The sequence below is a fragment of the Zophobas morio genome, unplaced genomic scaffold (assembly GCF_036711695.1).
Source record: "Zophobas morio isolate AGI-343-1 ecotype UQ-CSIRO unplaced genomic scaffold, CSIRO_AGI_Zmor_V1 ptg000018l, whole genome shotgun sequence".
NCBI lineage: Eukaryota > Metazoa > Arthropoda > Insecta > Coleoptera > Tenebrionidae > Zophobas > Zophobas morio.
The window spans coordinates 6,691,477-6,704,711 of record NW_026972123.1 but is presented as its reverse complement, the minus strand read 5'-3'; the positions used below and the strand labels follow the sequence as shown (position 1 = coordinate 6,704,711).

At 28.9% G+C, this 13,235-nt stretch overlaps 2 protein-coding genes across 5 annotated transcripts in view; one reads left to right on the top strand and one right to left on the bottom strand.

The window, feature by feature from the left end:
* LOC135131081 (uncharacterized) overlaps positions 1 to 13,235 on the top strand; it is a 782,641-nt gene that overhangs the window by 31,755 nt on the left and 737,651 nt on the right. The window lies entirely within an intron of this gene.
* LOC135130945 (uncharacterized) lies at positions 7,461 to 13,168 on the bottom strand. Of its 2 annotated transcripts, none has more exons than XM_064058420.1 (3): positions 13,081 to 13,168; positions 8,114 to 8,367; positions 7,461 to 8,055 (listed from the first exon to the last, which is right to left on the bottom strand). In XM_064058420.1, the coding sequence occupies exons 2-3, from the start codon at positions 8,345 to 8,347 to the stop codon at positions 7,780 to 7,782; spliced, it is 510 nt and encodes a 169-aa protein (XP_063914490.1). In that variant the 5' UTR covers positions 8,348 to 8,367; positions 13,081 to 13,168; the 3' UTR covers positions 7,461 to 7,779. The 2 variants fall into 2 exon arrangements, with proteins under 2 accessions (XP_063914490.1, XP_063914491.1); XM_064058421.1 differs by lacking the exon at positions 13,081 to 13,168 and adding an exon at positions 12,920 to 13,022.

The following is a 13,235-nucleotide window of genomic DNA, read 5'->3' as shown; positions in this document are numbered from 1 at the left end:
CTTGGGACCTATCGCCTTTCCGAACACCTAATTGACGTTTTCATTTTTGCTTAAATTTTATTATCTTCCTTGTACTGTGTTAGTTTGTAAAAACTATACAAAAGTAAACTAAAGACATCTACTGAATGTCGTGGAACCAAAAAGGTAATTGCACCATCTGTCAAATAGTCTACAGTAAAAATGTAACAAACGTCATCTATCGAGGTTTTACAAACACCCAGTAGAAAAATGTATAGTTATTATTAAAAAATTAAAAATGTCATAGAAACAGAAAACACTAGAAGTGGGGAGGACTGTAACATAGAAAGATTTAAAAAATAGATGTGAGGGAAGAAAGGAAAGGGGTACTTAAACCAGTTTGTTTGGTCACACAAATTAATTCAGGTGTAAGGAGATTTATTATAGGTACAGGGTTATGATAAAGTAATTCACTGTTTGACACAAACCAGGACGATGCTGTAGACCTGATTGACGGAATTTTCAATATTCTGAGGAGTCATTTCATTACGAACTCGTGCTTTCAGGTCGTCTAAATTATCGGGTTTGTTCATGTAAACACGACTTTTTAAACGTCCCCATAAAAAAAGTCAAAGGGTGTGAGATCTGGGAACCTAGGTGGCCATTCTGTTACACACAATTACGTTACTTATGGAACTTTGATAGAAGTATAGACAAATAAAAAACATATTTGTTTACAAGTCACAAACTACCGGATTACGTACAGCCAAAAAGTATTCTTTATTTTGTTAAACCAACTTTAGAAACTGGCAAAAGCGAATCTCTTTGACAGATTTTTGTGTTAAATTTTAGTTATTTGGGTTTCATTTTGTTTCATGTTCATTTCATGTTTATTTCTTTTGTTATTAATTTTCTCAATTTTTTTGTTATACAACCCCTAGATCAAGCTATATTTTCATATGTAGAAAAATAAGTTTTATCAAATAATCCGATCAAAACTATAGCGTCTTTAAAAAAAAATCATTGATGACGCATAACTTTTTCAAACTAGTTACTTTGTCAGAAGCCTGTATATTAATGGCAATTTATTTGATGATACATCGTCCACTGTACAAGAAACCTGGTCCCTTTTATTTCAATAGAATTAGCTGATGGCAGGTATATTAGCTCTCACAATAAGCTGAACGCCTCAAGCGATCAATAAACCCCGAACCACAGCTTATAGATGCCATAAATTTGGGCCGAATTCCGCGTACCATTTAGTTAGTACTTAAATAAGAGATAAGCTGGGCCCAAAGAGTGGAGAGTAATAAAAATTACAACCATCCTAATCACTTCAATGAGTGACAGCACGACCGCGTCCCAGGCAGCATTCGCTCTAATTTGAGAGCCACAATACAAACTTCCACATTCGCCTATTCCTCATAGAATTAATACGTTCAACACTCGTTTATTACCAATTTCTCTTTTTTGTTTATACATGCTTCAGCCATGTAAACTTAGTTTGCTATTACTACTTATATTTTCTCACATTGTAGTTTTTTCAAATAATTTGTTAAATTTCATGTGTTATTTCAACACCAACAATTTAAAAAGACGTAATGCAGAAAAACAATGATTTTAAAAATCGCACTAATTTTTGTGTCTTTGCGGATTTTATTTATTACCGTACAACAACTTTACGTATTAGATTGCATCGCCTATTACATAACCCAACAGTGTTCAATATGAAATACATATTCACATTATAAAAAAATTCAAAGTTAATGAAATTCGCGATTAGTTAGTATAATTGCCTAGATGAATAGACCCTTACGAAATATTTTAACAATAAAAAATTCGAATTTTCGCAAAAGCCGTTGTTAGGCATTCCCTGAAGCAATTGTCTTAGTTACTAATGTCATCTCCTTTGGATTTTCAGGTAAAAATAAAAAATACGCCAATCTAAAATGTAAAGAAAAATTTTGGAAAGTATTGTGGCATTAGAGGAAGAAAATATTGTAGAAATGGACGGAACAGCCTTAGGAACATATTATTTGTGATTTGTCAGTGTAAAGTTACATAGTTAGATAGACAAACACTGTAGTGATTAGTGTTTACTATTTACTTAGTGTAGTATTTAGGTTAATTTAATAGTTTTTAGAATAGTAAATAGGTAGGTAAGTGGTAGACAGATATATCAGGAATATGGGTCATTCATTCCAAGAAAATTCTCAGCATTTTTGGTAAACGCAAAAGTAAAAAACGACTGATTACATTGATTACTTTGATATTTTTCAAGAGTTACAGTTTTCGCTGGAAATGAACTCTCGTTTTAAGCATTTTATTTTTTATTTCAAGTTTTTTGAAAATGCAACACGGTGCCTTAAACATTTTTGTCACGAGCATGTATATGTATCGCACTGGTCTTAAAATTTTGTTCTGAAAAATTTCAGTTTCAAAAATCCGGCCCTGTGCACTTTCACAATGCACAATGGGTCGCCAGTCGTCGCCCGCAAAATCGGTTCCAGTAGTCCAAACATAAAAAAATCAAAAAAATAAAATTGGAATATCTAAAATTTAGAAATCGAGAAATTGAACAATCGCATAATTGAAAAATCGAAACATCGAAAAACTGGAAAATCGAAAAATTAAAAAAAAAGGAAAATAAAAAATTTAATAAATTCCAAAAATTGAAAAAGTGAAATATGCGTAGAAGAACTGAAAACTCTAGAAATCGAAAAATCTAGAATTTTAAAAATTGAAAAATTAAAATATCGAAGAGTTGAAAAATTGCGAAATCGTATCATTGAAACATCGGACAATTGAAAAATCGAAAAATGAAAAAATGGAGAAATCGAAAAAATGGAGAAATCGAAAATTTGAAGAATGGAAAAATTGAAATATTCAAAGATTGAAACATCAAAAGTTGAAAAATCGAAAAATCTCAATAATGTATTTATAAACCACAAGTTCAGGATTATGCTACTAAAAAATCGTGATCTCAAAATTTTGCCGAATAAATTCTACTAAAAATGTGCAAAATATGAGGAGTTTTTACTTGTAATTTATCATTGCATTCATATTTTTTACATTTTGCTTATATACCTAGGTGGCTCAAAAAAATTAATGAATGAGTCTAAATTGACTCAATTTACGTGTCCTTGTAAAATGTTGATGATTTCATCACAAAATTGTGTACCTAAAGTAAAAATTTAACTCGAAAATGCTGGATATGTTTCATTGTATTTTAGGTGCGAGGGAAATTCTGTCGAATCAACTTTCCACCAATTTTTTTTGCTGTTATATTTGAACATAAACAGTTTATTTTATATATTTTTAAAACGTTATAAAGAAAATAAAAAGTTGTGTTAGACTGAACCTTGTGGGTTTCTCAATCCATTTTCCGCAGCATTTTAAACTTTCAACTCAATTTCTTTCAAAACACATACGAATGGATTTCGATGGTTATTTCCTGTACCCGTCATTTGAAAATAAATAAGCCGACGAATAATACGACGAAAGATAATTGCAAACGCCGTCAATTACTTTATGAGGGGTCTTTGGTACTTTGTACCCCAAACCTGCCATAAAACCATTACGAATCCTTCGGAACGGAGGTACGACTTCAGCCAGAGCCGGACGTCAAATTTTGGAGCGTTTATATATTATTATGAATCATGGTAGGTTAATTTTTATTGGGATATTTATAGGGAATATGTATTTGCAAAGATTTAAAAAGTTTTAAGAACCACACTTTCATGTGTCCTTAAATTTTAAGATTAAAAAAATAATTCTTCTGACTGGAACCGATTTTGCGGGCGACGACTGGGGACCCTTAAGAGGGGAATATAAAATACCGATTAGGGCAGGTAAAAGGTTTGAAAGCAAAATAGTTCTTCGAATATTGTTAAGTAGGTGCATCTTTGAAATTTTCTTTAAAAATAGTCTTTTTTATTTTGCTTGAAAATAAAAAAAAACTATTATTGCAATTATGTTTTTCATAATATTTTCATTTTAAGAAATTTTCGTCTTAATATGTTTTAAGTTTTTTAGTTTTAGATAATTTTCGATTTTACACAAAATTACAGTAAATTTAAAACAAATCCAGAGGATCAAAGTATTGCCGTTTTTGATAAAAGTACCTATACAAATTCCGAGTGTCTTTTTTAAAGAATGCGAAAGGATCCCAGTGTTTTTTTTTATTTCCAAAGAATCTTGGAAACCAATTTATTTTTATACCATACCAGAGGCTACTGGGCACCCTTAAGGGTGCTTAACTACCCGCAAAGTTAAACACGAAACCGGTTCATAAAATTCATATATTTTTAGCACAACTTTATTAAAAAATCAGAACGTTTTGGTGATAAACTTACATTCAGAGTATTTAAAAAAGGCAACAGAGAAGCATGAGAAAATACCATATAACGCCGATGTTTTTGTTATAAATTAATAGTGTATTTTTCAGTGTCGACTTAAAAATGCATTAAGTTTATTTAGGAAACAAAAAAAGTTACGTCCATCTCCAATATTTCAAGTTATTAGCTAGGTTACTTGAAGTATTTTCAGTATTTCAAGTACATATATTCAACTACTTGAAGTATTTTCAGTATTTCGAGTATATGCAAGTACTTGAAGTAATGTACTTGGATTATACTTCAAATAAATGAGGAAAGTACTTGAGACTTGAAGTACTTTTAGTAAAAGTAAGTACTTGATAGTTTACTTGAACACTATTTCAAGAAGTACTTTATACTTGGTACTTCAAGTTGTTTTGTTGAGTACTTTGAACAGCTCTGATGCCGACCAATCACAACAAAACACATTCAAACTGACGCCAAATTCAAATATTGTTCATGGTGTGTATTCAAGTGTTCATTTCCAATATCATAGCTTTAGGGAAAACCATACGATTTGTTTTTATATTTATCATTGCGTGGGAGTATTTTTTAAATGGGCACCGATTTGTTAATTTTACAGATTTTCCGGTTTTCGATTTTTCTGTTTTTTAAATTTTCAGTTTTTGCATTTTTAAGTTTACAATTTTTCCTTTTTCAACTGTTGACCTCTTAATTAATTTTAATTCGATTTTGAGTTTCTTTATTGTTGCAGTTCTTCGATTTCTCAATTTTTAAATTGTTCGGTTTTTCAATGTTTTTTTTTTATTTTTCAGTTTTTAATTTTTTGATTCTATCAATGTTTCAGTTTTACAATTTTTCGATGTTTCAGTGTTACAATTTTCTAATTTTTTGATTTTTTTAAATTTCACCTTTAATAAGTTTGTCCTTTTGTTGAAAAATTAAAAAACGAAAAATTGAGAAAATGAATTAAAAATAAAGTACTTCCAAGTTGTTTCGTTTCCTCGATTTTTTATTTTCTCAATTCGAGATTTGTAAATTTTTGGTTTTTTTAATTGTTAATTTTTTGGTTTTTCCTTGTTTCATTTTTACATTTTTCGATTTCTGGATTTTTCATTTTTAGTTTTTCGATTTTCATTATGATTTTTATTTTTTAGTGAAATTTTTGTATTTTTCGATTTTTTAATATGCAGATGTTTTAATTTTTCTATTTTCCAAGTTGCGTTTTAATTTTCCCGATTTTCGGTCTTTTGAATTTTATATTTTTCGATATTTCAAGTTTCATTTCGCAACTTTTGAATTTCAATTTTTCTTGATTTTTTCAATTCTTCGACATCTTGATTTTTTAATTTTTTGATTTTTCTATAATTTTTAGACGTTTCAATGTTAAAATGAAAAACGAGAAAATAACGAATTAAAAATTGAAAATTTGAAAACTGTTAGATCGAAAAACTGCGAAATTGTTTCTTTTTGTTGATTTTTTAATTTCTCGATTTTCAACTCGGAGAACTCGGCAGGGGATTATCCCTTTTATTTCAATAGTATTAGCTGATGGCAGGTACAGACTTTCACATCCGCCTATTCCTCATAGAATTTAAACACATTTTTATCTTGATATTTTGCAGTTTAATTTTCTTTATCACGTTAGACACTCATTTATTACCAATTTCTCTTTTTTTGTTTATACATGCTTCAGCCAAGTAAACTTAGTTTGCTATTACTACTTATATTTTCTAACATTATAGTTTTTTCAAATAATTTGTTAAATTTCATGTATTATTTCAATGCAGAAAAACAATGATTTTAAAAATCACACGAATTTTGGGTCGATGCGGATTTTATTTTATATTATTTTTATTTTAAATCATTTGTACATAAAAATACACAGTATGTTTGGTACACGTCAATATAAGGCTATAACATTAAATATGTAGAGGAGTAGATAATTAAAATGTACGACACTACTAATCTACATTACATTTACATCATTGATAAACTCTTCATATGCATAATATGCCCTATTTAATAAAAAGCTCTTTAATTTTTCTTAAAAATAGTTTGCTCTAAGTTCTTACTATTTGGAGCCAGTTTATTATAAAATTTTATTCCATAATAGTTAGTACCATTTTGCGATTTTTTTAGTCGCAAAGATTTATTACATAAGTTATTTGTAAATTTTTGTTTTTTTTAATTGTTATTTTTTTTATTTTTCCGTGTTTCGTTTTTACATTTTTCGATTCTTGGAGTTTTTAGTTTTTCGATTTTTATAATGATTTTTATTTTTCAGTAAAATTTTTGTGTTTTTCGATTTTTTAATTTGGAGATGTTTTAATTTTTCGATTTTCCATCTTTTGAATTATAGAATTTTTCGTTTTTTCGATTTTTCAATTTCTCAATTTTTATTTATCGCTTTTTCAGGTTTCAAATTTACAATTTTGTAATTGTTTCATTTTTAAATTTCCCGATTTTTAATTTTTTACGTTTTTCAAATAATTCTTAGGGTTTTTTGAAGTGTACAATTCTTGGCTTTTCAATTATCCGACTTTTCAGTTTCTGTATTTTTCAATTCTTCGATTCCTCGGTTTTTAAATTTTTCGGTTTTTCAGTGTTTTGTCTTTTCAATTCAATTTTTCCATGTTCCTTTTTTACCATTTCTTAATTTTTTAGTTTTCCGGTTTTCATTTTAAAAGTTTTGGATTTTGAATTTTAATTCTTTTTTTACTGTTGATTATTTAATTTATAGAAGTTCTTCTTTTTCGTTTTTTCAATTTTTCAGTTTCTCGATTTTTAATTAATCAGGGTTTTCAGGTTTCAATATTACAAATTTTCGATTTTTCAATTATTTTTGCAATTGTCCAATGGTTCAATTTCTCAATTTTTTTCTTTTTCAATTTTTCAATTATTAAATTTATCGATATTTCATTTTCTTTATTTTTTCAATTCTTTGATTTTCGAATTTTTTGCTTTTCCAATTCACTTCAAAATTTTGGTTCGAATAAATTTGTCCTTGTGTTGAACAATTAAAAAATAACAAATCGAGAAAATGAAGAAGTAAAAATCGAGAATTTGAAAAATTTTAAATGAAAAATTGCAGAATTGATTGTCGATTTTTCAATTTCTCGATTTCTATTTTTTTAACACCTACAAAATAAACAAATTACAATAAAAATGTATACGATTCTTTATTCAAATAATAACCTGCATAACCACATTATTGCGTCTGTTAAAATCACATTTTCAGTCTTACCAACTAACAAACAGTAATCACAATGCGAAAGTCACAACCGCTGCGTCTTTGGAAGCCGCCAAAAACTAATATCACTAACACACCTTCAGGCCCTAAATGAGATTAAACCTAATCGTTAAGTACAAAAAGACATAAAAATTTGGTTAAAATACTGAACTATTCGCCGAATAAATATAAAATTGTCTCGGAGGTAACACATTACCAACATACAAACTTTAAAAATTGTCATTGTCATCGTCATTCATATTTCGGTTCCTCAAACTCGCATCCTTCGAAACCACACTTGATGGTAACGTGCTCAGGAATTTGAGCACCTAATACTCGAGTATATTGAGATCTGTTCTCAAAGAAGTATTTCGTTTCGTACTTAATCTCCGCGGGCTGGAAGTTCCACTTCCATTGGATGTTCGAAGCCAAGTCCAGAACGTCGCGGTTCTGGTACATTATGGACTTGGGTTTGACGACGGGTTTTTCAGGGCGCGGTTTCTGAACGCAGTCGGCGGCGTTGACATTCTGAAAATCAAAAGGGTTTTATTGTTGGGGCGTTTTAAATTTTAACTTGGAGACGTACCTTTACTTGGAGTCGAGTGTTGAAGAGCATGTCGAAAAGGGGGCCCAAATTTTTAATGAAGGAATCCGAGTCGCTCCAGAACGATGAGATACCGCTTTCTTGGGAGGATTGCGATGATATGGAGGTTAAGCTGGGGCTTTTCAGTAAAAGGGCTCCATGGTTGAACACGTCAGTTAATCCGTCGAAGTGGTCTTCGTTCAACCCCGACAGAGCCATAGCTGCGGGAAGGGCCATTGTAGCCGTTGTCACAGGAACTGAAAAGAGGGAAAAACTGTAAATTTGGGGGTATACAAAATTCGGGTACTGTTATTAATAAATCTGATGATCTTTGAACCAAGTTTCTAGCATTCGAGACTATTGAAATTGATTTGCCACAAAGTAGTAGTTGATATATTAAAAAGATGTGACAATTAGGTCGGGTCTACATATGTTAAAGTTTCATTAAAATGACGACTGAAATGTTCTGGCACCTACTGGTGTTATCATCAGAGTTCGTGCTTTCAAGTCGTCTAAATTATCGGGTCTGTTCATATAAACACGACTTTTGTCCATAAAAAATCAAGGAGTGTGAGATCCGGAGACCTAGGTGGCCATTATATTGGTCCACGCCTTCCAATCCATCTTCCATCAAACTGATTATTTCAGCAAAAGAACAAATTTATCCAAACTAAAATATTGGAAAATCGGAAAAGTGTATCATTGAAACAATGAAGATTACAAATATTTTAAAATGAAAAATCCAAAAATGTCAAAATGAAAATCGAAACAATAAAAAATCGAAACACCGAAAAATTGAAAAAATGTAAAACATGGAAAAATTAAAAATGAAAATGCAAAATCGGATAATTGAAAAATTGGAAAAACGAAAAAATAAAAAATACCGAAATTGAAACATCAAAAATTCGAAAAACGAAACAGGTTTGCAAATTTTTCAATTTTAAAGTTTTCAAGTTCTTGATTTTCAATTTTAATCAAAATGAAATTTTGTAAAATCGAGTAACTGTAACACCGAAATATTAAAAATGCAACAATTAAAAATCGAGAAATTGAAAGTCGACAAAACGGAGCAATTCTGCAATTTTTCGGTATAAAATTTTCAAAATTCTCGATTTTTCATTTTTTAATTGTTCAACAAAAGGTCAAATTTATTCAAACTGAACTTTTGAAAAACCGAAAAATTGTAACACTGAAACATCAAAAAACACAATAATTATAAATCGAGAAATTGAAGAAATCAACAAAATGGAACAATTTTGTAGTTTTTCCATATAACATTTTTCAAATTTTTAATTTTTAATTCTTTATTTTCACGATTAAGGACAAATGTATTCAAACCGAAATTTAGAAAAATTTAAAAATTTGCAACAATGAAACGTCAAAAAATTATAAAATTGAAAAATCAAAAAGTTTAAAATTGAGAAGTCCAAGAATTGAAAAAATAAAAAAAGATTGAAAAAACCGGAAAAATGAGAATCAACAAAAAGAAACAATCTTGTTTCTTTTTGTCGATTCTTGAATGAAAATTGAAATATCGAAAAACTTTAAAATTGAACAAACGAAAACTGAAAAGAATGAGAAATTAAACACGTGGATAATTGAAAAAACAATTGAAAAATCGAAAAATTGTAATATCGAACCCTGAAAACTCTGATTAATGAAAAATCGAGAAACAGAAAAATCGAAGAATTGAAAAAATAAAGGAAACTTAAAAAAACTGAAAAAATTAGACTTAAAACTGAAAAATGAAACTTAAAATATCGAAAATTGAGAAATTGAACAATGGGATACTTAACTGAAAACCCTGATTAATTAAAAATCGAGAAAGTGAAAAATTGAAAAAACGAAAAACAAAAACTTCTATAAATTAAATATTGAAAATATAATAAAAAAAATTATTTCGAAATCCAAAAATTTTAAAATGAAAACCGGAAAACTGAAAAATTAAGCAATTGTATAAACGAAACATGGAAAAATTAAAAAATTGTTACATCGAAAAAACGAAGCACTGAAAAACCGAAAAACTTAAAAGTTGAGAAATCGAAGAATTGAAAAAATAAAGAAACTGAAAATCGGATAATGGAAAAGTAAAGAATTGTACAATTCACTAATAAAAACCCTAATAATTATTTGAAAGAAGTGAAAAATTAAAAATCAGCGAATTTAAAAAAAAATTGTAAATTCGAAAAAAAAAATTTAAATGGAAAAACTGAAGAAATGAAAAATTGAAGATCTAAAATTGAAAAACCAAATTTGAAATATCGAAAAATTGAAAAAAGTGGCAAACTGAAAATTGGGTAACGAGAAAAGCAATTAAAATCGAAAATTTGTAACATTGAAACCTGAAAAAGTGAAAATCGAGGAATTGAAAAATCGAAAAAACGAAAAATTATAAAAGTCAACAGATAAAAATGGAGGAATCGAAAAATGTAACAATGAAACACGGAAAAATCGATTCTTTATTATTAATGATTCAATTAAAAAAACGAAAGATATAAAAATCTCGAATTGAGAAATCAAAAAATCGAAGAAATAAAATAATTTGGAATTTCCTACTTTATTTTCAATTTTTGATTTTCTCAATTTTTCGTTTTTTAATTTTTCAGCAAAAGGAAAAATGTATTAAAACTGAAATTTTAAAAAATCAAAAAATCGGAAAATTGGAACAATGAAAAAACAAAAATTAAAAAATGAAAAACTGAAACTCAATAATTTAAAAATTGAGACATCGAAGAATTGAACAAAAAAAGAAACTCAAAATCGAATAATTAAGGAGCCAACAATCGGAAAATGAAAAATTGTAATGATGAAAATGAAAAAACTGAAAATTTAAAAAACAGAAAAATCCAACAATTGCAAAATTGAAAATCAAAAGTAGAAAAAACGAAATTTGAAACACCGAGAAATTTATTTTTAATTTAAAAATTGTAATCTTAAAACTAGAGAAATTGAAAACTTCGATGATTGAAAAAACAACTGAAAAATTGAAAAAAATCCAGAAATACAAAAATACGGAAAACAAAATTTTCTAGAGATAGAAAAATCAACAAATTTTAAAACTCAAAAATTGAAGAAACGAAAAATTATAATATCTAGACATTAAAATGTCGAGAAATACAGAAAATTTAAATTGAAAAATCCAAAAATGTCAAAATAGACATCGAAAAATTGTAAAATTAAAAAATCGGAAACTGAAAAAATGAAAAAAACCGAAACATTGAACAATAAAAAAAATGAAATACATACCGAAATGTTGAAAAAATAGTGAAATTTAAAAAATCGGATAACGAAAAAAACAATTGAAAAATTAAAAAATTAAAATATCTTAAAATGGAAAAAACGAAAAAACTGTCAAATCTAAATATCAGCCAGTACTTGCCAACAAAAATCTTATTTTGGCAAATGACATATCTTCTGAGAAAATAGGGGGCGGGTGGGCGGGCCTAGTACTTGGTAAGATAAGAGTGATTTTGGCAAATCAGATACCTTCTAAGAAAAGAGAGGGTGGGTGGGCGGGCCTATAAACCTGCTAAAAAATTCCAAAATAAAAATCGAAAAACTGAGATCTCCAAAAATCGCAAAACTATGAATCTTAAAAACTTCAAAAATCGATGCGAATTAAAAGAAATGCCCAGACCACACAGATGAAAACAATAATATTCGACTTTGGGCCAGTTTGAATTTAATTTGAAGTGGGCATGTTGCGCTCCTAGAATTAACATTTTCGATTTCGTATGTGAATTTTATTAAAGGATGGATAGAATTGATTGAAAATACAACTTTTGTGTCACTAACAAATAAAGATTAAGAAATTAAATTAAATCACAGCCACTAGTAGAATTGTGTACATTATTAGACTCAATATAGTATTTGGTTATCTCACTGTTGAAAAACTAATGCAAAATTTTGAATTGTTTTTGAAATATGAAGTGCTAAAAAACCAAAAAAAAAACAATTTTAAAGTAATTTTTTTGGATAATCAATTTGATGAAACGCGTGGATTAATAGAATGGCCTGTTGGGACCCACCAGCGCGAGGTATAAGGCTTCTCCGCCTCCTTTTTGCGCTTTTCCATAATCCCATAAACACTCAGATGTATAGAATAATGTGGATAAGTACAACAATAACGAGAATTTTATTAAATATTTGTGTACTGTGAAATTTGGTTTACAATTATGGTGTTGTATGGTGGAATCGTCCGCATGTATTTAAGATAGAAAAAAAACACATCAGACGCAATTCTTAAATAATAATTCTACTATCAAAACACAAAACTCATTGTTTATCATTGTTTGTTACGATTATCAAGTTAAGCAAACAAGATAAATAATTACCAACTCAGTTTCAGAGTGAATGTGATAATAATTAAGTTTAAAAAAGCGCTAAAAACGAAACTATTTTTTTAATAACAATTCGGCTCGTTATGGAGATAAAGTAACAAACAAAATTCCACAACAAAAGTATCAATTATTCCTTATCTCAAGTTCATCACGATCCGTTAGATAACTTAACAAGCCTGTTAACTTATCACTGATTCATGCAACAGGTAGTACGATTATTATTAGATAAATTGACCCCTTGCCAATTAAAATTGTATTTTTACTTCAGCTTATTATAAACAGGACAATTTCAGATCGAATTATCACTATTTACATTGAAACCCAAACCAGCACATTCATGTACCAATAATTAATAACATCCATAAATGTCACTCTACAAACCTCAAACAAGCTCTCAGCACGTGTACACGTGGACTTTGATTCCCCTAATAAAACAATAAACTTAGTAATTACAACAGGTAGCACCCACCTTAACCACTCTCCGCCAAACAAACGCACAACATCACGCTACAATTATGCAGAAATCACTGTCTTTCCTCATTATCAACCAAAGCAAACAAGATATCAAGTTATCAACATCACCTCCAAATAAACAATTTTTCCCGAAATATGAAAAAATCAAAGACTTACGTTTCGGGACTCACACACACACACGCATCGACAACCGCGACCCTCTTCAATGTCAAAAGCTACATTTCGTGTATTTTTGCGTTAAATCTTATCATACTTGGTAAAAAATCTCGATAAGGGGATAAATTTATTTTCTTTGGAAATGGCGGGAGCGC

Bases quoted from the DNA above. Each gene is read 5' to 3' on its own strand.
- LOC135130945 (XM_064058420.1), bottom strand. From the start codon at position 8,347: ATGGCCCTTCCCGCAGCTATGGCTCTGTCGGGGTTGAACGAAGACCAC. The intron at 8,056-8,113 runs GTACGTCTCCAA...TTTGATTTTCAG, and splicing joins ACACTCGACTCCAAGTAAAG to AATGTCAACGCCGCCGACTG.